General features: G+C 40.9%; 1 protein-coding gene across 1 annotated transcript in view; it reads left to right on the top strand.

The window, feature by feature from the left end:
* The window catches only part of ADGB (androglobin), a 177,463-nt gene extending 153,115 nt beyond the window's left edge, over positions 1 to 24,348 (top strand). Inside the window, exon 35 of the mRNA XM_087718320.1 lies at positions 21,132 to 24,348. Coding sequence (XP_087574446.1) covers positions 21,132 to 21,137 — 6 coding nt within the window. The 3' untranslated portion in view covers positions 21,138 to 24,348. The remainder of the gene's footprint in view (positions 1 to 21,131) is intronic.
* The last annotated feature ends 1,075 nt before the right edge of the window (positions 24,349 to 25,423 follow it).

The raw sequence follows: 25,423 nt of genomic DNA, 5'->3' as shown, positions 1-25,423 counted from the left end.
GCAATTTTATTTCAAATGTAGTACTATGTCTGATGCACTCAGGAGTAAGCTCACTGTAGGGTTTTTCTCCCTGTAGCAATGTCTGTACTCAGTTCCAAGTAGCTGCTATAAATATATTAACTAATAAAAAGAAATCACTAACTTTTTTTTAAGCTTGGTCATTTTCCAGCCACTGAGATATACAATTTATCATGGACAATGGAAAATCTCCATATATAGACATTAAATCTAACTGTCCCAGATTTTCTATAACTTTTCATGGCAGGTTCTTCTTAATAAGAGAGTAGATGGATTTGAGAAAGGTTATTTTATTTTCCTTTCTTTTGGTACCAAGCAATTAGCAATAGCAATGCCATTGGCAAAAAAAAAAAAAAGTCCCAAACTATTGTCTTGGGGCCAGGAACTGAATTTTGGAAAGATTTAACGAAACTTTGAAGCTGTAGCTGATATCTCATATTCCTTTTATTTCAGCTTCGTCTATGAACAAATTAAAAGGCCTGGGGGAAGTTACTATTTTTGTCATATTTAAGGTGACCAGACGTCCTGATTTCAGCGGGACAGTCACGATTTCTAACAATTTGTCCCGTGTCCTCGGGCGTTTTAAAAAAGTCCCGATTTTCTGGCTTCATGTTGAAAGCCCAGTGGATCTGCTTAAAAATCCTAACCGGGGCAAGACAAAAGACATCCTGTCTAATCCCTCTCTCTGTCTCAGTACTTTCATTGAAGATACTAAAACGTTAAAGCAAGAAAACAGACCCCCCCCCCGCCCCTTTTACCTCATTTTATAAGAAAAAGTACCATAGAGCTCCAGGAAATACTTAGCTAGAGAGGTAGCAAGTGTTCTTTCCTGGATTTTCCGGAGGGGAGGGGCACGGAGGTTGGAGGTCGGCTCGTGTGGAAAAAATGGTGGCAAAGTTTCTTTGAAAAATATTTCCCTGACTAATTTCACAATTTTAATTTGCTCAGTTCTTTGTATTAACATCTACATCATTCTGGATTGACTTGGAGTGCTCACTTGTGCCTGCTGGTAAGTGAGCTGGGTTTTTTTCTTTTATTTTTTTAATGTATTTTAAAATAATATTTTATTTATTGTGCATAGGATTTTTTTAAAATTTATTCTGTGTAGATTCTTTTTTTAAATTGTCTTAGACTATTTAAAAAAAGATTCTATCCAAAATAAATTGAAGTGAAACCATTTTTAAAAATTCTATGCACAATACTTTGAAATATATTGTGCATAGAAAGAATAGTTTGAAGTGTTTTACTTCAATTTATTCTGTGTGGATTCTTTTTTTAAATTGTCTTAGGCTATTTAAAAAAAGATTCTATCCAAAATACCAGCTATAGTTATTCACTTAAGAACTGTGGCAAGAAAGGTGGTATAATGGGCTTAGTGACCAAAGGTACAATGGCATTGAAAAAAGTGACTGATGACCATTTTTCACACTTAGTGACCATTTTCACACTTAGCGACCGTTGCAGCATTCTCATGGTCACGCGATCAAAATTTTGATGTTTGGCAACAGTTACAATTTATATTTGTAAATTGTAGTTATGTTGAAATAAAAAAAAATTATAATACTATTTTTGCGTTATATGAAAATTTTTGTTGCTCCGTATAAAATTTTTAATCAAGCCCCCCCCCCTTCCCGGTCAAAGGTGTCCCTCTTTACCAATCTGAAAATCTGGTCACCTTAGTCATATTCAGCTCCCTCCCTCTCCTCTGTAGAATTAGCATAATGATATTAAAATATTAACCTATCATACAACATTGTGGAACAGGCTCCTTAGACAAATATATAAATTTATCCAAACATCTGAAAGAAATATGAGAAAATGGAAAATAATGTAACCATCAAGGTGCTGTTCTTTGCCCTTTTTCATCATTGCTTGCCTTTCTTTCAATCAGAAACACACAGTCTCTGTTTTTGAGTGTTATTGGAGTTTGGAATAGAAGACCTACAAGGTCCCTTCCAATTCTGTTGCTCTGTTATTCTGTTAAGATGGTTAGGGACATAATATACTAAACTATGATTGGGAGATCCATGTTCCATTCCCCACATGCCATGGAAGTCACTGGGTGGGTGATGCTGCATGAATGGTTGTGTGAATAAAATACAGAGTGGCTGAGTTTCCCAAAGAAAGTATGGTGTGCAGTTTTGTCCAGTGGTGGGATCCTGCCAGTTTAACAACTGGTTCAGTGATCGCGTGCTTTGCACGCATCACCAGTTTTAACAAAACTTACCTTCCGTGTTACTTCTGGGGAGTAACACAGCTAAGGCATGGCAATCCACTCTGCCATGCAAATCAGCTAAGATGATATAGGTAAGTAAATCGCAGAGGCAGGTGGGCGAGCCAACCTGATTGTTGGTGCAAATCAGTTTGCTCCCCAGCTGATCGTCGAACTACTGGTTCACCTGAACCAGTCCAAACTGGCTGAATCCCACCTCTGGTTTTGTCTCTTTCTTCCTATTCTTTTCAGCAATTTCTATCCCCAAACCATGTTTTGAGGTCCTTGAATCCCTTTCCTTTCTTCAACCCACAGCAGCAACAAATGCCTTCTGACCCAAGTGCTCTCTTTCATCAATCCCAGGCTCAGGGAGTTAATGAAAGTCTTTCTTTGGCTAATGAAGCCCCTTCCCCATTGAGCTGCTTTTCTTCTTTCTTCCCACCATCAAGAGCAATATGAGAGTTGGAGGGAGGCAGAGGTGGTATGCTGCTGGTTTGCACCGGTTCACGCGAACCGGTAGTGGCAGTGGCATGAGGCTCCGCCTACCCACCCTGACATCATCACGGACAGTTCTGCGCATGCCCAGACATGCCCAGAACATTACCGAACCGATAGTGAAGAGAATAGAATACCATTACTGGGGTGGGGTGAGGGGTATTGATGGGCCCCTAAACTAGAAGTGCTAACATGTATGATAGTGTTGTGCACTGTTTTTCTTTCCAGTGAAGGACCAAACTTGAGTGGACAGGGCCATGACAAAAGCTAAACATGATTTAATCTAAGTTTAATGTAGTAAAGTTAATAAGATTATTCAACATATATTTTATCATTTCATCCCAGACATACTAAAAATGTTGAAGTTGTCTGGAAAAGCCAAAATCAATGGGGAAGCTGCATGTTTTTCCTTGCTTGATCTTCATTTGGCCAATTTTATTTTTCTCTGCATAGCTATGTTCCTGCCTGCAATATAGCTCACCCAACCTGGTGTCCACCATATATATATATATATTCTAAGATGCCACATCCACAGCTCAAAGCTAGCATAGAAAAATGACTAGACTCCCTACAGAGTAGAGGAAACAGCTGAATAGGTACTTCCACAGATTATGCATACAGATATGTCTAGAGATAGGTAGGTAGGTACTGTATGTATGTGTTTTCTGATATGTTTTATGGGCCATTTTTAATACAACATAATTTCCTGCCTTGGTCTCCTATGCTGTGATCATCAAATGTAATTGCTATGGACCTCTGAGATCTGAATGTAATTAGTAGCTAAGTTTTGCCTTTACCCTTACGCAGTATGAATGTCTTTGATGACTTCCCTCCTCCTGATACATTAGACAATGATACATGATATTGATCTCATTGCAGTGTAGATTCATGCTGTAATATTGATAGCCAATTACTGTGTATCTGAACACCAAAGCTTTGGGAAGTACAACTTCTGGTTAAAAGAACTAATTAACTGCCCATCCTAATATACATTCTTATTGAGTTTTTCTCATGGTACAATGCAGGAAACATGGTATGTGGAGTCAAAAGCTATTGTTCCAATTTTAAAAGGTAAAACTGAAGATTTGAGATTACAGATACAAAGGATAGTGTTCCAAAATTATTCTTGCACATTTTTTACATTTCTCCAAATATGGGACACAGCTCAGAAGAGATGTCAGGAGGCTAGTAATAAGGCAGCAGAATATTCCATATCTTGGTTTCTCTTGCCATTTTGCTCCACACTGAAGTTTTCTTTCACCAACAATGTAAAACAACACAGGCATTATCAACTGCCAACGACCAGTCTGAAGTCAGTACGTTAGCTAAGTATGATCATTCCATTGAGGTTCAGTAAAGTCTCCACTTAAGGAGTAGTGAGGAACTTGGCAAAATATTGTCTAGGGAACCAATGAGTTCAGTGGGCTTGCAGACCTAAGCTAAAAAAAAAAGCAGTTTGATCACAGTACTTCTTTACATTGTCCTCATCCCTGGGAATGGTCGGCTTTCAAAAGCTATTTAACATTTGGCCTAGGCCAGAGGTCAGCAACCCATGGCTCTGGAGCTGCATGTGGTTCTTTCATCCCTCTGTTGCGGCTCCCCGTTGCTCAAAATATGTGTCACAACTGCCAATGTTGGACATCTGTTGGCACATTATTTCTTGAGATTTTCAACCTCCAGTAGGCCATCCATGGTTAAATCCAAGAAAAGAAAAGTTTCAGAAGAAAACAATATTTAATTCAACTACATATCCTAGTTTTGTGGCCGCTCAGGAAATAATCAGGCACAGGAAGGGTTTTGTGGCTCCTGGTGTTTTCTTTTCTGTGGGAAATGGGTCCAAATGGCTCTTTGAGTGTTTAAGGTTGCCGACCCCTGGCCTAGGCATTGATTGTTCCCAGCTATGGCCCATTTCAAATTCAAAAGTCTATTTTTGCAATGACAGATGTTGCCACAACTGCATCTGTGAACACCTGACTCGTCTGTGTACTGTTCCATGCAAGCAGCCATGAGTCAGTAGTTGCAGAGAGACCATATGGTACACTTTTTTTGCAGATAGTCCTAGGTGCAACCACTGGCCAGATTAGGAAAAGCTTGCTTGCAAGTAGAAAGTGCCTAAACTGGGAGAAAGCATCTTCCACTAAAAAGTCTTTTTTTAATATCACGCACTCCCAACATTTGTAGTCTAGAAACATTCCATTGAGTAATTAAATCCAAAGCAATGAATATTTTTTTCAGTACTGTAGACAATGGTAATCATGCAAACATACCTGGGGAATTAATTATTTCTTCCTGCCACCCTAAATTCGAGCAACATTATCTTTTGAATGCAGAGCATTACAGTACTCCTTTGTGAAATCTGTCTAAGCTTATGCTTTTCTCACAGTCTTGTAACAAGTTTAACAACTGAAAACTGAATGAGATTTAACTGGTGTAGCTTTCGCATAATGGAATCTCTGGCTGGAACAAGACCGGTTACTGAATGTCCATCTGTTGTGTGGCTCCTAATGACTGTTGCCCTGTGACAAGCCGTGATGTGCAGAAATGTTTGGCTAAAGGCCATGGCAGGTTTCCTGCTTGTATAACTAGTCGGGTTAAACCTGGATTCATCAGTATCTAGCATTATGGAGATAAGCTTAGAGTTCCTAGTCCAAGTGGATTATTCCAGAGTAATGAAGGTTGATTGCCTCCCTTAAAAAATAGATTAAGATATTTAGGATTTACTTTAGCCAGGATCTGCTGAACTTGACCAGCTTCGTTACTGTGTTAAGAAGGTCAAAACATAACACATAGAGTACAACAAAGGGGAAGTTAGAAACATAATAACTACTCAATAATATTATTGGCAGATCTTCCTTCTTCCTTCCTTCCTTCCTTCCTTCCTTCCTTCCTTCCTTCCTTCCTCCTTTTCCTCCTCCCCTTCCTTCCTTCCTTTCTTTCTTCCTTTCTTTCTTCCTTCCTTTCTTTCTTTCTTTCTTTGATTTATCTTTAAATAAGAAAGCAGTGGAGATACTAGCATCAAGCTCAGAGATTTGAAAAAGCTTTAAAATCCTTTTTGTTAAAAACAGCTCAGTGCATTTTGCTTTTTGGTAATTCTTTATCACTGATGTATCGAGCATTAACTGTACATCTACTGCAATTTCTCTGTTTACTAATACTATATGTGTTTTCTTTTTTACCTGCCTGGTTTTTTTAAAAATGATTAATTAAAAAAGAATGCCGCCATTTTCTTTACTGTTTGATTTCAATTTTTTTATTCCTTTTGCAATTTTGGTGCACTGCAGCATCATTTTTCTGACATTTTAAAGGAACACATGTTTCACAAATGTCAAGAGCTGACTCTTTAAATTGCTTTTTATGCTGGTTGAACACCTTTTCAAGGACCATTGTTGCTTGTTATTTGAATATGGATGTATATATATACATGTCCATACCTTAACTATATATTTCGCCCATAGAGATCCACAGAGGGGAATCAAGGGATACTGTACCAGTCTATGGCCGTAGTAAACTGAAATTGAAAGTGTATAGTGTCAGAATGCAAACTCCACCTGTGGTTTATTTGCATGCAACACTGGGGAAAGCTTGCATTCTCACATCACCATGAACATTGTGTCCTTTGAGTGTCATTATGGTTAGCAGTGGACACCTCTTATCGTTTGAATGTTAGGGTGTTTTAGGCAATGGTTTTTTTGAAGGAAAGAGCAATGAGCACTTTTTAAAAATATATACAGTTTTGTATACAATGTTTTGTTCTTACTTTTTTTTTCATAAGATAAGGTCAAAGGGTTTTAAAACAAGACATACTGCCCCTTTCATTAAAGACAACAATGTAGGTTGGAATTTTCAGAAATATTTCATGGTCTTTTTAGATTGTGGTATGCTTACTGAACAGACAGTGTATAAGACATTTGCCATGCAGGCTGCATAACAGCATGGTATTCAACAGATACTGTTTTTCCATTGCTGCAATTCATTGAAAAAAATAACCGCACTGGTTTAGATTATTCCAAGAGGAAAAAAATGAAAAATAGATGCAGCAGTGGATTATGAATTCTTCAAGGACGCAATTTACCATTATTATTATTGCAAGCCAGAAAACAAACCCTAACTTTGAATTTTAGTCTAGAAATGTAGGTTGGTAGCACACGTACAGTTAATGCCCTTAGCAACCATTTCATTCCCACTTGGCACAGGAGTGTTGAACAGATAAATGCATTTTGTTGACAGACTTTATATGGATTTAATGATGCAGGATAAGAGATAAAAGCAAAGGCTCATAGGTGTTATTTCTGCTTGGTTTTTCAAAATGACCATGTTCCAACGTACTAAACAAAAACAAAAATACATGTACTAGTAGTCTGTTTGTGTGTGTGTGTGTGTGTGTGTAAGAGAAGGGGGGTGACTGAATTAGATAATAGAAAACTGTTTGAGTTTCTAGATGATACATTGAATTGGGAGAAATGAGAAATATAGTTTGAGTTGGGAAAGATTAACAGAGAAAGAAAGAAAAAAAGTAAAACATCAAGAGGATCTCCAGAACAGAAAAGAGATGGCAGAAAAATAAAACAGGGAATAATGAAGAAGAAATATTTGGGATTGTTTCCCACCTTGCTTTATTTTAAAATTGTTTGCCTTTACTTTACACCCCACCCTGAAGAATTTCTTACTGGGGAAAAAACATACTGATTCAAAATGTTGAATTGTAACATTGCTTTCCAGAGACAGCAAATGGGATGGTCTTACATTTAACCTTGACGTCTCTGGAATCAGGTGCTGAACGTTAGGAATGGCTTCAGAAAGAAAGAGACCTTCTGCTTGGCAGGGGTTTCTCCCTAATTTCCAACCCTCCCCCCTGTTTATCACTCCTTTCCTGACATCAAGCAAATTGTCTTCTACATTGTCTTCTTCTTCCTGCTCCTGTGATTACTTGCCTCTGGTCCCTTCGTTTCATCCCCTTTCTAACATGATATCAGCAGGGCTGCTGTGAGTCTACATTTCTTTCATGCAGATGAATTGGAAGAATCAAGCACCCCATAATTCACCCTTACTCTGGGTCAGTTTTTCCCCCTTACCAAAAGAGAAAATGAAAGGTAAACTTATAGACAGAAAAGTTGGCTGCTCTTGAAGGCAATTTCTTCTGTTGCTCTCAGATAGAAGTGATGCAGGAGAAATGGGATGGGGTGGAATAGAATAGAATAGAATAGAATAGAATAGAATAGAATAGAATAGAATAGAATAGAATAGAATAGAATAGAATAGAATAATTCTTTATTGACCAAGTGTGATTGGACACACAAAGAATTTGTCTCCAGTGAATAAACTCTTAATGTACACACAATCACTGTTGAATAGTGGTTTGTATGTTCTACATTTGAGCCAGATTTAGAGTCTGCCTATAAAAGATGCTTTGTGGTTAAGAAATCACAACAGGTCTGAATGTCCAATCCACACGTTCTTAGCTAGCTTTCTTCTTTTGCAGAGAATCCCTATATAAATAACATCTGTAATACAAAATAAGGACTTTTTTAATCTCTAGAAAAACAGTGATAGTTTGGAATAATCTTTCGCTCCTGCATCTCCTCCCCACCCCACCCCAATGGCTGCAAACCGACTACAGATGCTGATTCTAGGTGTTTCAGAATGTGATAAAGCTTTGGGCCAGACCAGCATCACTAAATAAGTTTAATTTAGCTATCACAAAAGCACAGAGAGGAAGGTCTGTCACAAATTAATGCATACAATTGTGAGAACTAATTCCTCAAAGTTAACCCAACGATGAAGGGTGATGTTTGATGCTTCAGGGAAGGACAGGTGGGAACTGTGATGGGAATAACAGGAACCAAATTGCTCAGGAATATCAGTGTAATGTCCTGATTCTCAAAAAAGGAGACAAATTTATTGCAGAAGAAGATTAGGAAAGGGAAAGTAAAATAAAAATAATAAACCCTTGGTATAAATCTAGGGTGCTAATTACATTGGGCAAAACTATGCCTGTACAGTTCTGCCACTGTCCCTCCGAAAGTATTTTGCAGAAGTGGGAAAGCTGCAGGAAGAGATAAGCCAAATTATCAAGGGACGGAAGAAACTCCCACATGAGGCAAAGTACTAATCCTCAGGGCTTTTCAACTTAGAATAAAGAGAAGGAGGACATGAGAGAAATATGGCAAATTAGGCATGGTGTGGAGCAATTAAAATAATATGTGGTGAACTCAGAGTCGTCCAATGAACTGAGTAATCAGAAGTACAGCTTCATCCAGCACATAAATGAACTGTGGAATTCACTTATATAAAACAAAGTGACGGCCACTGATTTAGGTCATTTTGGAAATCAAACGCACACATTCTTGGAATATATCACTTGCTGCTAATGAGTTCCAATATCAGAGAGCCTGAGGCTTCTCAATCAGTTCCTGAAGGGGAAGGTTGTAGCTCCATCTCATTGACAAGAGTTTTCATTGGCCAATGGATCTCCGAAGGGGCAGTGGCATTTGTACCATTTGTACTGAGGAACCAATATTGGTCCAATCATCCAAGAAATCAAGTCAATTGTCTCGGGTGACACAATGCAAATAGTGCTTATCACTACAGCTTCATCTCATTCAACCCTGTTTCTGCTTCTTTTTCACATGGCGGTTCATCTTACAAACTGAGACCCAAACTGAGACACATTTTGTCACAAAATCCTATATGATCTAACCAACTTCCCTGGAATATTTCTTACTCACAAGGGGATGCTCTTGTCCTATTTATGCTATTGTCAGCCACCTGAATGTATCCTAAAAATCTAGCCTTCTCCACTCATCATTTCAATGGTGGGATTCAAATTTTTTTACTACCAGTTCTGTGGGGATGGCTTGGTGGGCATGGTGTGGTTTGGTGGGCATGGCAGGAGAAAGATACTGTAAAATCTCCATTCCTTCCCCACTCCGGGGGAAGGTTACTGCAAAATCCCCATTTCCTCCAGCTGGGATTCGGGAGGCAGAGAATAGATGGGGGTGGGGGCAGTCAGAGGTGGTATTTACTGGTTCTCCAAATTACTTAAGATTTCCGCTAACAGTTCTCCAGAACCGGTCAGAACCTGCTGAATACCACCTCTACATCATTTCAATTGGGAATTCTGGGAACTATAATTCCAACCTATCTGAGGAGCACTATGTTTTGGGAGGCTGCCATAAGAAAAATATATAATTGAGGTGGGCTCAAAAAATATCTGGCAAATGTATGTTAAAAGCTGGGGGTGGGATCCCAAGGAGAACAGAATAGATCCATTGACTTTTATCAAAGATACAAGCTAAAAATCTATAAGCAGATACAGCATTTTAGATTCTATCCTGTGATATGTAGCATCTTATAGTACATATTAATTTGTCATAGTTGCATAAAAAAAATCCAGCAGTGTACTTTTCTAGAAAGAAAAATTACAGGTGCACTCCAGGAGAAATACAAGGAGAATTAGTTGTGTCTGATGCCTAGGGCATAGCATAAGCAACACAGAGACCAGTCCAGAGTTACAACATCAGAAACACAAGAATGGGCTAAAAAAACAATCGATGATTGGCTCAGCAAAACTGGGTCAGGCGTTGTGAGAAACACAACAGTACATAGTCCTCAGCTTATGACCACAATTGAGCCCAAAAGTTAAGTTACTAAGCAAGACAGTTGTTAAGTGAGTTTTGTCCCATGTTATGACCATTCTTGCCACAGTTGTTACATGAATCACTGCAGCTGTTAAGTTACTAACATGGTTGTTAAGTGAATCTGGCTTCCCTATTGACTTCCCTTATCAGAAGATCAGCAAAGGTGATCACATGACCTTGGGACACTGCAACCGTCATAAATATGGATCACATCAGCATGGGGATGTTACAATGGTTGTAAGCGTGAAAAACAATCATGTCATTTTTTTTCCATTGCCATTGTAACTTTGAACAGTCACTCAACGGATGGTTGTAAGTCAAGAACTACCTGTAGTACAGGAATCATACACCAGAGTCCCATGGTCCCAGAGCAAAACAAGAAGAAAGAATAGAGTAATGTAGGTCTAATAGAGGGGAGTGGTTTCCAATGGAGAGGCAGTTCTTGAACCTGCCTCTAAATAGGGGCTCCTTTAGCAACATGGCCCCACATGCTTTTTGAGTGGCTGAGTAGATTGCATTTGATCCTACTCACATCTTGGGGTTCAATATCCTGCCAGGATCTGGCTCCTCCCAGGGGTGGGCTGGGTTTGCTGCCCCATTGCTGGGTGGGCATGGCCATGGTGGGTGTGGTCTAGTTGGCCTCCTGCACCATGGGGGGTGTTTTTTGCCCTTCCCAGGCTGTGGAGACTTTCCTTGAGCTCCGGGAGGGCAAAAACTGCTTCCACCAGGCTCTGGAGGCCAGAAACAGTCCCATTTCCTGACTTCCGGAATTTCCCGTAGGCCCATTTTTCGCCATCCCCAAACTTCCTCATGGGCCCTGCACTTACCTTGCATGGTGAACAGGCCGCGTGGAGACTCCTGGGAAGGGCGCGGTAGGAGATGGGGGAGGGGAGGGGTGGGAGAGGTGGAGCCATCCAGGAGTGGCATTTGGGAGTTCCCTAAACCGGGCAGACTCCTAGCTAGATGATCACCCAAATCAGTGCGAACCCCCAGCAGCCCACCCCTGGCTCCTTCGCATCTGAACCTCCCCTCACCTATTCTTGATTATTTTCTGCCGGGTCAGTTTCAGGTCATGAATTGTCTGCTGGCTGCCAAGGATGACAACTTGGCAGCCAGCAGGCTCCTTAGCCTCTGACTCTGAGGAGTCAGAGAAGACCGTAACAAGCACTGTTCCTCGCTGCAATGGATGAGGACACGTCCAAATGATTCAGCATTTCTTTGTTTGTTGGTCTTCTCATATGCCCTTCAGCCACAAGACTGAAAATGCTGTATTCAAATCAGTCTCTCAAGTGCAGTGCTACTGATGTCAATGAGGCTACACAGTTGTGTGTTATTTGGAAATATTGGTCTTTTATGAACAGAATCATTATCTAGGAATCAAAGAGATGTCTAATATTGAGGGAATCTGTCGTTAATGCTTAAGATAAAGCTGCCGAATTCTCCGGCCTTGGGACGTCACTGAAAAAAATCCATTCATTTTATACAGTCAGATATTTATTGAAATAAGTTAGTACTGAGCCGTATTATTTTAAAAATAAAGTATTGCTACCTGCATCTACAACTGCTACATATACAGTATATATTACATAAAACAGTTCCTCCATTCTTCCCTTCCTCCCTCCCTCCCTCCCTCCCTTCCTTCCTTCCTTCCTTCCTTCTTTCCTTCTTTTCTCCCTCCCTCCCTCACTTCTAAATATAATTTCTGGAGCAAAATATTGTAGGCAATTGATGCAAGGCAATTAACCTGTAAGCAGAAAATAATGTTTTTTAATTTAGGAAGCATCCCTGCCTTCAGATGTAAATTACTTTAAAGACACTGTTCCAGCAATGAAGCAAGTGACTAGCTCTACAAGTGACTGGTAAACCCTAAGTGGTGGGATTTGGGGAGAAGAAGTTTTTGTCTCTAGATATTGTTAACTGGAGATCTGAGAAGCAGGGATGTGCAGTCTGGGGAGGCAAGGGAGGCAGAGCCTCACCACTGTCATCATGAAAAGGAAAAAAAAATGTAAAAGGAAAAAGGCTGAGCTAGTTGCTGCCAGAGTCACAGTGGATGACTCTGCTTAGTGCTTAACTGTGTAAAAAAGCCTCTAAAAAGTGCCCTCTACAGGAGGCGGCAGGAGAACCACGTGCCTCATTTAGTCTGACTTTATGATCACTCGAGCAGAGTTAAACAAGGTTTAAAAGTCAAAAAAATCCTGACGTAGATAAGGCACATCGTTCTCCCGCCTCCTGTAGAGGGTGTTTTTTTAGAGGCTCTGGCAGCAACTAGCTCAGCCTGACCTCAGAGCTCATGTCTTTTTCCTTTTACATTTTTTTCTTTTCATGATGGCAGGCAAGAGCAGAGTTGAAATCCTCTCTGAAACAGCTGGAAAAGGTAGTGCGTGGGTCAGAGGGAGGGGGAGGAATTCAAAAAGTTTGATTGCATGCAGAGCCACGTTGCCTTTTCAAACACACACACACACACACACACACACACACACACACACACACACACACACAGAGCGGGATAAAAGTATATAAGCCCAGCTTCACTGATTACAAGTTTGAAAAGGCAACGTGGCTCCACCTGCAATCAAAGGCTCGGATCGGAAGGCAGCAGGGGAAAGGGGGGGTATGGCAGAGGAGCTGCTTTCAATCCATTGGAAAATATATCCAATCCAACTTCTCTATTTATGTTTGTGTTTGTTTGAGAGTGAGTGAGAGAGGGATCCAACTTCTCTGTGTGCATATGTCTGTTTGAGAGAGGGGGGACGGAGGGAGAGAGGGAGGAAGGGGACGGAGAAGAAAAAGGATGAAGGAAAACTTTTTCGCAAATGAGAAAAACAAATGGTGTCGCTTTAAATCGGAACTGAGCATGCCTGGCTGTGGAATTCTGGGAGTTGAAGTCCACAAGTCTAAAAAAAATTGAAACCCCTGTGTCAGTGCCTCACCAGCCATAAACCTTACCGTACGTCACTGCTGAGAAGTAAGACCCTTAGGGGCTCTCTGGTGCCCCAAAGTCCAGGGAAACCTGGAATCTGTAATGTAAAGTTGGAGGAGAACATTGAAAAGCTACAGGCAGAACATTGTGATGAGATGGCTTATTCAGCTGAGTACTTCTACATTTTCCGTTCCTCTATGTCTTGGTTGTGGTGCTGTGCTTTACTTTTTATTCAATTTACAAATTCATGCAGGGATTCTTAAATTTTGTGGTGCCATGACTGTACTTTTGTATTTAGTGGAGCTGAACTTGGAAAATATATATGCAACTTGTGAAGATGCAAGAAGAAGTAGTACATTAACTATATTCACTTTTTTCTCATGCTCAGCTTCATTTGAAAAAAGAGAAAACCTTAAGGTTTGTTGGCTAAATCTGCAAGATTTGTTTTCACACATCTTTTTGATGGTTTCGTGCTCTGAGCAGGCAGTTTTTTCTTACAAATAACACCCTGAGGACATTTTTCAGTGACAAAAACACTTGTGAAACCAAAAGGTATGCAACTTTCATCCTGCTCTGTTGACTTAGACTTCCCTTTATCAGCTCTGCCATAAGCACTACTATTAAAGATGAATGGACATCTTTGGCTTTTCTCTTATATCATCCCTTAAACCTGTCTCATTTCTAAAAGTTTAGCAGTCTAAAGTAATATACCTTGGTGTCTGCAGCACCTGAGAGGATACTAAAACAGGTGTAAAATGTGCAAACTAAAAGGAAGAAAATACTTCAGAGATTCCAGAAAAACAGCTGCAAAGCAGGGGACATAATCTGAAAGGCCCATCACACTGTCTGGACAAACTGCCTGTGACCTTCCTCTAATTCGCTTGCAACTCTCCAAGAGATCACACTCACAATGCAAGAATCCCTAAATTAATGATTACCAGTTTTGACCTAAGTTTTATTGTCTTGGTATAGCTAATCTATTTCTCCCAAGTTCTTACTTTGTTGCTTTCATTAAAATAATGTTTCATTTTACCATTACTCTTTGTTACTCTGCTGTTTGCTCCCCAAATCACTTGGACCCAATAACTTTAATTTAAAAAAGGGAAAAAGAAACATTCATGTTCTCTTCTCATCTCCCCACCCCCAAACAGGACTTCCCCCAAGATGGCATGGCAAGTGACAGGTGATAAATAGCTGAGTTGGCCCCCAAAGCTGGATATTTGGTGGCTTTGCTCCTTAGATTTGAATGGGGGCAACTAGGGATCACCTAAGAAAATGCACCTTGGGAGGAAAGGGATCTTGAAGATCATAATTTTTGATAAGGAGCGATCAAACAGTTGGGTCTTCTTTCATCTTTTCCCTTCAGCTGTTCATTTTTTGAAAACCAACCTTGGTTTTAATTGCACTTTTAAAACTGTCCTGTTTTTATTTATATTTCAATTAACTAATTGATTGCTGACCTATCCAAAAATAAAATAAAATTTATCAAACTTTTCAAATGAAGAAGAAGCATCTTCCTAAATCAAGCAGAATTATTATTGGCCCTGAGTAGAACTCTTTCACCTAGCAGAAACAGCCATATCTGTAATCCAGACTGGATACTAGAGACTGGAAGTGTAGGGATGGAAGAGTAGTTATCCCAGAATCGGTTCCAATACATTTGTTTTTGTGTCGGTGTCAGGCACACCACTTCCTGAAGACCCCAATAAAGCCTTGCAGCTGAGTATGCCTGAGTATGCATTCCTGCTGACTGCAGCCTTCAACATGATTAGCTCTGTTACTCTTTTTTTGTACTGCTAATTCTCTTGTTGTCCGGGGTCCAAGTAACACCCCCAACGAAATTAGACACCAAGGCTCAAAATCCCTCAAAATTCCATTTTATAAGAGATGTCATTTTGGCACATCTGGGAAAACCCGAATCTGAAAGCTTCCAGGTTTTCCCCACCCAAATAAAAGTCCAAGTCCCTGCCCAGCACCCACATGTCTGTCACATGGCCCAATCAGGCACCGTCCCAACTGGAGATGCCTCCCAGTCATACCCTTCCATGTGCAGGGCAAGATGTCCTTGACTCTCTGAAAACTGTATATCTCCCATACTGCATATAATCCCACCTCCCATTTTCCCACAGCATTGAATGTGGCAGGCCTGAAGGCCCAATGCAAAAGATGGCTTCCAGGCCTGAAACTTCTATGGTAACCCAAATGTAGCATTATGAATAAAAAAGAATTAGTGTCCTGCTTGAGACAACAGAAGTGATTGCTCTCCCTCCCTCCCTCCCTCCCTCCCTCCCTCTCCCTCTCCCTCTCTCCCTCCCTCTCTCTCTCTCTCTCTCTTGTTACCAAATAAATGATTAATTGGAATTAATATTGATAGCATCAATGTTCCTTATTAGGCTGTTAATCATCATTCTTCATACAGTGAGATAGTGAACATGTAAACAAGATGTCACTCAGGACTGGAGAAATGGTGTCAGTCTGTCTATGCCAACATTCCTAAAACCACAGCAATATGAATGTGAACATACGCATCAATGTATTCATTGCTGTTAGAAAAAGCCATACAATCTTCTTGTTTTTTCAAATGGAACTGAATCGATCAGTTTTCTATTTAAATGCTAAGAATCTGCTCAGGGTTTTTATTATGCTAGGGCCCTCCTCATGAAAACTTAGGGAAAACAGAGAGGAAATTATTTTATTTTTGTCCACATCAGTGGTCCATATACTTGATAATTGTCTGAACTCCAAGGTTTAAAGGAAGAGATTGCCAGCCCTACCTGAAGATGATGGAGAGGGAATTGACAAAGGATTTTGCTCTAGGATTGGCAAGCCTTCCTCATATTTATAATTAATATTTATTTATACTTTGCATGACACCAGCTACATTCTTCACCGCTACCACAACCAGTCTAAGTTCTTTTCTTTTTGGAAGATTGAAAAGAAGACAGTGGAAATTAGAAGTATGGCTATTGCGGAGATAGACATTCTGGATTGTGGACCATATATAATCCCTATTACCATTTTTGCAGCCTGCACAACATCTCAGAAACCCGAGTTTCTTTTGCATTTTTTAAGGGGATATGGATCTTTAAAGCATGCATTGAAAGCATTCACACAAATCAGCTATTATGCCTATTTTAACTGATTTCTACAGCCGGATAGATGATGGCTGACTACAGCTCTTCATGGTCTCTGTTACATTACAAATTGTTGTTATGAAAAACAATTAGATATATTTCCCCCTTAATCTCATTCTGCCTGATCTGATTAAAACTGTATTTTTATCACAAAACTGGATTCATTAAATGGGCAGATGATAGATATATTGAAGATAATAATAAACAAACAATGCCAAACCATGTTTCTAATTACGTCAGTCTTCCTGCCAGAATAATTAGGATTGTTCCCAAATTGAATCAGACACAGTCTTGTAGAGTTTGTTAAAATCTGAGTACTTATACTGGATCTGCATCAGTTTTTACTCTAATATTAGCTGTTGGGGGAGGAGAGACTTAGTGAAAGTGCAGTATTAATATTTGGCATTAACTGTAATGATTTGAGAAATAATTAGTTGGCAAAAGTGTAAACAGGTAATGTAATCTAATGAAAAATGTGTAGCTTTTTATGATGAAATGGGGGGGATCTAAGTTTCTAGAGGCTAGCTGATTCATTGAGAAGAAAAGAAGTGGAACTGGAAGTATCAGTTGTCTCTAAAGGTAGTTGTAGGATGAAGTCAGCAGCTGTGTGGGTGACAATAAAGGGACATTCAGTATAAGTTAATCTGAGCTTTTTCTTGAACAATGCAAAAAAATTACAGTCATTTTCTTGTCATTTATCTGTATACAGTGGTATGGGTGGTAATGAAATTTAAGAAAGTGAAAGGTGGAAGAAACTCAGCCACTGAATCATCATCTACTCTAATTTTTGTTGTTCCGTCATTAAGTCGTGTTCAGTTCTTCATGGTCCCATGTTTAGCGTTTTGGTACTGTCCATTGTACTGTTCTTGTCAAGGATACTGGAGTCATTATCATTTCCTTCTCCAGTGCACCACATTATGTCATAACTCTCCTCTATGACCTGTCCATCTTGGCTTAGTTCTTAGCTTCTTTAAGGTGCACAAGCCCCTTGCTAACAAGGCAGTGATCCATGAAGGGGATCTAACCTAATACTATCTGCATAAAATCAATACATGTACCTGTATTTAAAAGTGGCCATCCTATCTTTGGACTATACCAAGTGACTATATCTAGGGTAGTGGCCCAGCATTGGAGAGGTGGACGTGTAAGTGGCAGGCACACGTATGTGCAGAGCTCCATTGGTGCAAGTAGCGGGCACGCACTCCCTCAGCACATGCAAATGCAGTTTCGTGCATGAGTGGAAGGCACTTGCTCCACTTGGCAAACAGAGGGCGCTTGAGTGGAGGGCACTTGTGCTCATGCACAAAGCTCCACTTGCATAAGCAGAAAGTACTTACGCATTAAACTCCTTTGGCGTGAATGGAGATTTGCATGCAAGCACAAGCGCCCTCTACTCAAATGCCCTCCACGAATGGAGCTTCATGAATTAGCATGAATGAAGCTTCTCATGCAACCACAAAGCTCCCGTGCCTTTGAAACAAGCCACGGGCCACTAATGGGCTGCACCTGGGGGTTGGGGACCCCTCATCTAAGAGATAGGGGAGATATATTTTTGTTTTGAATTATACAATGAATTTGCTCATGTAACATTTCCTCATTATTATATGCAAATCAAACCATGGTTATATGCTTTCAGAAAATCTGTCCAATAATTTGCAGCTCAAACTGTCCAAAACAAACTAATAGTACATACAAATACACATTATATTAGAGACAATATTTGTGCAAAATTATGTAACTTAGAAAAATGCAAATATTAGGAGAAATGTGCACAATATTATGTATGAATCTTCATTTGAACTACTTTAAAAATTGCAAATTGATGCAGAACTAAAACAGAACAAACTTGGATAATGAGAAACTGAATAAAATTATTCCTGACAGATTCATCCTTCCTTTGGGCTTGTTCTTATCTTTAGCATTCCTAACTAACTTTGTTCCATTTCAGTGGGGATTCCAAAATCATACTTACCTATAACTGACACAATCTATTTGCTATGATTTTTAACTATGCAAGAACATGACCCAGTCAATGGTTTAGTGGTTTTACCCCCAGATTTGGGACTTTTACAGCCCATTTAATATGTCAGAACTTATGTTACAAAGTTTATTAAGAATGTCAACATACATTTCTTTAACATAAATCACACTTAAACACAGCCTGGCTTCTCTTAAGTGGTTTCCTTTTTTCATAGTTCCTCAAGAGACTTAAATCAATCAAAGTTGCTTGTTGTTCTAGCCCCCCCTATAGAAAATATGGTCTAAGGACATCTCCAAAAATCTCTAAAATAGATTTGAATTTGTTCCATGGTTAAATCTTTGCTTAGAAAAACTCAAACTTGAAATCTATGAAATAAAAATAGATGAAAGAATTACTTCACCACAAATTGACTGATGGGAAATCTCATAAATATCATTATATGCCTTATAAATATCATTATATGCTTTATAAATATCATTATAAGGCAGTAAACAATGTTTACAGATAACTTTAAGACAAGGGTGTCAAACTTGATTTTATTGAGGGCCACATCAGGGCTGTGTTTGACCTTGGGAAGGGCAGGGTGGGTGTGGCCAGTGTGGGCATGGCTAGCTCGACGTCACTGATGTTGTGGGCGCCTGTGGTGGCCCAAGCACTCTGCCAGAAAAAATGGACCCCCGAGCTGTTTTTGCTGCAACGCAGTGGTGGATTCCTACCGGTTTGGCCGAACCAGTAGTGGTTTGGCAGCCTGGGTTTCTGGAACCGGCAGTGACTCAGGCCTGCCATACCCCCAAACTGGTTCTCCAGATGGCACATCTTGTTTTTTGCTTCTGCGCATGCGCATAATCATTTTTATTGTATTGCACATGCACGCACGAAGCGTGCATGAGCGAACTGGCAGTAGAGCCTGCCGGAACCCATCCCTGCTGCAAGGGCTTCCTGAAACCCTCTGCCAGTGAAAACAGAGCTTGGCAGGGCTGCCTGTAGCCATTGCAAGCTCTATTTTTGGCTGCAGCAGCCTACTGCAACCCTCTGCCAGCAAAAATGGAGCACGAGAGGGCCACCTGTGGCCCTCACGAGCTCCGTTTTTGTTGGCAGAGCATTGTGGGCCACTTGATCCTTTGCTTTTTCCAGGGCAGCCCTGTGGCTAGATCTAAGCACCCCATGGGCCAGATCCAGCCCGCGGGCCTTGAGTTTGACAACCCTGATTTAAGATATGACAACATTCCTCATTCTTTGTCTTTCTCTCTCAATTTCATTTTTGGCAGTCTTCAGACATCTATTAGGTATTGTCAGCCTCTGCTTTGCTGCTGCTTTGGCTGTCATTGAAACGGGGAGGGGGGCATGGTATCTGGGAGGGGAATCATTATGTGCTGGAGGAAGTTTCTAGTCGTTGATCTGACCACCTTACTGCACATGTGGAAAAAGGGAGTTTCCCGCCAAGGCCAACTGTCCGGCATTGCATCTTGATGAGACTTTTTGAAGTTATCTCCCACTGCTGCTGCTAAACGCCCGCCGGGAAAGCCGCAGGGCTTGCTCCAGGCATTAGCTCGCCCAGTGGCCCCTTGGAAGGAGATCTCTATGGATTTCATTGTCAAACTTCCTGAGAGTCAGGGACACACTGTTATCTGGGTTGTTACCGACTTGTTCTCCAAACAGGTCTATTTCATCCCTTGCTCCTTCTGCTAAGTCTCTTGCTAAGATGTTCATCTCCCATATTTACCACTCACATGGGGTGCCCGACCGCATCATATCGGAGGGAGGTGTGCAGTTCACCTCCGTTTTCTGGAAGGAGTTTCTGAAGCGGATTGGCTCCGTCCAGGGATTAAGCTTTGCCCACCACCCTCAGACTAATGGGGCTTGTGGGAGGACTAATTCTGTACTAGAACAATATTTACGTTGTTTCATCAACTACCAGCAAGATGATTGGGTGGATTTGTTGCCACAAGCGGATGTGGCTTACAACAATTCCGTGCATAGCAGCACTGGGTTCACCCCTTTCCATGTGGTGTTTGGCCAGGACTTTGTGCCCATTCCTCAGGTTCCCCGTGAACAGCCCCAAGTATTGTCGCTGTCCGAGTGGAGTGACCGCCTTCAGCACATTTGGCCTTTGGCTCTGCGGACTCTAGATGCTGCGCACCGCGCTCATAAGAAACAGGCTGACAAGAACCGGACTAAACCTTATGAGTACAAGGTTGGTGATCAGGTGTATTTGTCCACTAGATTTCTTCAAACACCCCAGCAGTCGAAAAAATTGGGGCCCAAGTACGTTGACCCGTTTCCCGTTGTCAAAATCATCAACCCTGTTTCTGTCCGGCTCCAGCTGCCTAAGCACCTCAACCGGGTTTACCCTGTTTTCCATGTTAACCTCCTGAAGCCTGTCTGCACTTCGTCGTTGAGGCCGCCTCTCCCTCCTCCGCCCCTCCGCTTTTGGTTGAGGGTGAGCAACATTTCAAAGTCCGTGAGATTTTAGACTCTCGTAAGCGCCGGAACCTTATCCAGTACCTGGTGGCTTGGAAGCATTTCCCACCGTCTCACACTGAATGGGTTGATGGGTCCCATGTTCGAGCGCCTCGTCTGCTCTGCAAGTTCTACTCTGCTTATCCTGACAAGCCCTGATTTTGGACATTCTCCTAATTTTCCTTTTTCTTTTTCTTGTTTTTCTTCCCTCCCCCTTTCCCTTTTTCGTGTCTTGTTGTCTGTCTGTTTGTTTGTGTTCTTTTCATTTCTACAGGTCTGACCACCCTTTTCTGGAGAAGGGCCGGATGTCAGCCTCTGCTTTGCTGCTGCTTCAGCTGTCATTGAAACAGGGAGGGGGGGCATGGTATCTGGGAGGGGAATCATTATGTGCTGGAGGAAGTTTCAAGTCGCTGATCTGACCACCTTACTGCGCATGTGGAAGAAGGGAGTTTTCTGCCAAGGCCAACTGTCCGGCATTCCATCTTGCTGAGACTTTTTGAAGTTATCTCCCACCTGACAGTTGGGTGCATTATAATTGGACTATGTACAGGAGTGCCAAGGGGACGGGATTGAATTGTACTTGATATTATCTGCTTTCGCACCTAATTAACCAGACTCAGCTTTGCTTTGCAACTGTTCATTTATAATTAGTAAAAGTACACTTGATTTCAAATCAAATGGAGTCCAGCGGTATATAAGTCTAACTGCTATTGCTATTTTTTGAAGAGCCGAGGTGGCGCAGTGGTTAAATGCAGCACTGCAGGCTACTTCAGCTGACTGCAGTTCTGCAGTTCGGCTGTTCAAATCTCACTGGCTCAGGGTTGACTCAGCCTTCCATCCTTCCGAGGTGGGTAAAATGAGGACCCGGATTGTTGTTGGGGGCGATATGCTGACTCTGTAAACCGCTTAGAGAGGGCTGAAAGCCCTATGAAGCGGTATATAAGTCTAACTGCTATTGCTATTCTTTCCTGATTACTAAATGAAGTCAATGCTGACAGGTATATCTATTGTGCCGTTTCTTTCTGACAATGTTGCCAAATCCTCATAGATGACTTTCTATATTAATAATCACGTTTTTGAAGGACTTAACAAATGCGCAGAAAATTTCTGCCATTAATGCATGGGTCCCAAAGGTTATGACTGTTCAAAAATATGTTACTGGTAGTCCTCGCCTTATGACCACAATTAAGCCCAATTTTTCTGTTGCTAAGCAAGTCAGTTGTTAAGTAATTTTTGCCCCATTGTGTGACCCATTTACCAGAGTTGTTGGGTGAATCACTGCAGTTGTTAAATGAATCATGTGATCATTAAGCAAATTTGGCTTCCCCCATTGAATTTGTTTATTGGAAGACAGCTAGGAGGTTATAAATGATGATCACATGATCCTAGGACAGTGGAACTGTCATAAATCCATGTCAGTTGCTAAGCACCAGAATTTTGATCACATGACCATGGGGACACTGCAACAAAAACCAGTCATAAATCACTTTTTCAGTGCCATCGTAACTTCAAATTGTCATTAAATGAATAATTTTTAAGTCAAGAACTACCTGTAGACATCTGCATATCCACCTGGCTCAAATTTCACTCTTCTGTTTTAGGATTCTCGTACCCCCAACTTAGAAAATCAAGATTTGCTCCTAGGTCAATACGTTTATGATTATAGCAGCCTGGGACAGTTATTTGTGACGGATGTAAGAGAGGTGGCCTTATTCAGATTCGGCTGAGTTACTTCAAGTTCTGTACAGTGCAACGTTTCAGTGACCGGAATACAAAAGCTACACCATTATGAGTGACCTTACCTTATCTTTTCTTCCAAATGTCACAGACATAAACTGTGCCAATAATTAGAAGCTGAAAAGGAGAAAAAAGTTTCCCAGGGAAGTGAAATGCACCAACTGCTTCTCGGATCTGTTGTTTGCACTATTTTCTAATTAAGTGGACAGGGAGGGCCTATGCATTTTGAAACCCATCACAATAAAATGCAATTTAATTTTATGGCACTGTTACAAAAATCTGCAGATTCACCCGTCTCATCTGCCCAGATTGGACCAGCTGAGAATACATCCTCTCAATTGGCTCAGCAATTAATTGCAGCAGCAGCAACCAGTAGACAGAATATGCCTTCTGAAAGTACTTTAGCCAAAGAGGTCTATCCAATGTTGGGATAGGAAGATTTAATCAGGAGATGGTCAGTAAAATCTAACAAAGTCATGCCACTGAAAGATTTGGGGAGAGAGCAATTCTCCTTCCTTTGTATGGCCTCGCATTTCAGATCTCCCCTGAGGATTTAAGGAGCTGAAGGGAGTGGCTGCCATAGTAAGGTTGGTTGCAGTGAATATTCTCAGCAAGGTTCAGCAGCTTTGCTTTAGAGCCATTTTTTAAAAAATTGCCACAATGATTTTTTTGTCCCTTGGGAGAACAATAGTATTGAGAGACAAAATGATTAAACATGCATTTAATCTAAATATGTGTTCAGATTAAAAGCTACTCTATTTATCTTAAGTGAAAAGTATTATTATAATATGCACTAATGTAGACTGTTGGGGAAAGTCTAGCTGAGGAGAATGGAATGGAAAGGAACGGAACAGAACATATAGAATAGAAGAGAAGAGAAGAGAATAGAATTGGAAGGGTCCTTGGAGGCCTTCTAGTCCAACCCCCTGCTCAAGCAGGAAACCCTAAACCATTTCAGACAAATGGTTGTCCAATCTTTTCTTTAAAAACTACAGTGATGGAGCACCCACAACTTTGAATTAATTGTTTTTTTTCTTAAGTTCTAGGTTGGTTCTCTCCTTGATTAGTTTGATTCATTGCTTCTTGTTCTTCCTTCAGGGATTTTGAAGAATAGGTTGAATCCTCTTCTTTGTGGCAGCCCTCTAGATTTTGGAATACTGCTTTAATGTCACCCCAATCTTTCCTTTCATTAGATTAGGCATATTCAATTCCTGAAACCGTTCTTCACATGTTTTAGCCTCTAATTGTCTAAAAATATTTGTTGCTTTTCTCTGCTCTTTTTCCAGAGTCCCAACATCTTTTTTATATCATGATGACCAAAACTTGGATGCAATATTCCCATTGTGGTCCTACTGATACATTTCTCTACCTTCTTTGGGACAACATTTAAAGTTCAGACAATATGATTTCCAACCTTCAGTATATCTGAAAGTTTTAATTGTGCATTGTGCTGAATTTATGATTAATTTAAAAACAGGAGAGAAACCTCTAAAGGAAATAATTTATTGTATATAAGTCTAACACACCTCTTTCCTGGTAGATTATGTCATGTTGAATGGTGATCTCTCATTTTAGAAATGGATATTTTTCCATGAATAAAATTGTGACATAGATCAAATCAAAGCTGATTAGAAAATCTGTTTTAATTTTATGTTTAATATTTCTGTATCAGGCATGTTAGCCATCTTGAATTATTTATGAAAGGCGGAATTAAAAAAATCTAAAAATAAAGTAAATAAATACATCACAATAAATGGAGACTGGAGTATTTCTCAGGAACAATCACATAATGTCCTTCATTCTGAAATCTTGCATCTGCTGTTCAGAAGTATCATCACTCCGGAAGAGTTTGCTCTTGGGAAGCTTTTTAAAGAAACAGCAACTGGCTTCTGAATTCTAGCTTACAGAAGCCCTGCAATGAAACATTTTGAGAGATGTGGATCTCCCTACCTTGTAGTAAGCCTCCTACTGTATTTACTTGGGAGCTGGAAGGGGTGTATGACACTGTTCCCTCTAAGGTGCGCGGCTGCGCGGCCGCGCACATGGCAAGAAAACCCCGCGCAGCAGTTTCTAACTGCCGCGCAGTGATTTCTGCCAAAGCAAACATGGGGAAGTCCTTTGCAGGCAGCTAGAACTGGCCGTCCGCAAAGGACCTCCGCAGACTTGTTTTGATGAGCATGGAGCAACTGACGGTAGTTTGTGCCGGCCGCGGCCGCTCAAACTAGCATCAGTCGCCCCTGTGTTCAGCAAAGCAAGCCCGGGGAGGTCCTTTGTGGGCGGCTAATCCTAGCCGCTTGTGCCCGACGCTGCGGCTGTAGCAACCCCCCAAAGCCCCTGCCGCCACCAGAATATCTGCTGCCTCTTCCTCCTCCTCCTCTAACAGCACTGGATTTGCTACCCGACGCTGCAGCTGTGATGAAGCTGCCAAAGCTCCCGTCAGCAGCACCCCCGCCTCCCCCTCCACGCGGAGCACCTGAGCTGGCCCGCACGTTATCCCTCCCCCTTTCTCCTCTGCCGTGCTTTTGAGGAGCCATGAGGCCATGGGAGTTAGTACAGGGTGGGGCATAACCTTTTCCTAGGGGGTCACAGCAACACTTGTAATAACAACACAAATAATTCATACACCATTCGAAAGCCCATCAAAAACTGAGTTTATTGACTCGATTTAATAGTCAGTATGACCACCATTAGCCCTTCGAACAGCATTCAAACGAGGTGGATAAGAACACAACAAATCTTCAAACAGTTCCGTTCGATTTTCCAGATTTTTCAACACAGTTTCCAAATTCATTCTCAAAGTTTCAACCGAATATCGATTTTGACCTTGCT

The sequence above is a fragment of the Thamnophis sirtalis genome, unplaced genomic scaffold (genome assembly GCF_051295495.1).
Source record: "Thamnophis sirtalis isolate CommonGarterSnake01/CBP01778 unplaced genomic scaffold, rThaSir2_p1.2 scaffold_6, whole genome shotgun sequence".
Classification (NCBI taxonomy): Eukaryota; Metazoa; Chordata; class Lepidosauria; order Squamata; family Natricidae; genus Thamnophis; species Thamnophis sirtalis.
This window is presented reverse-complemented; position numbering and strand designations above follow the sequence as displayed.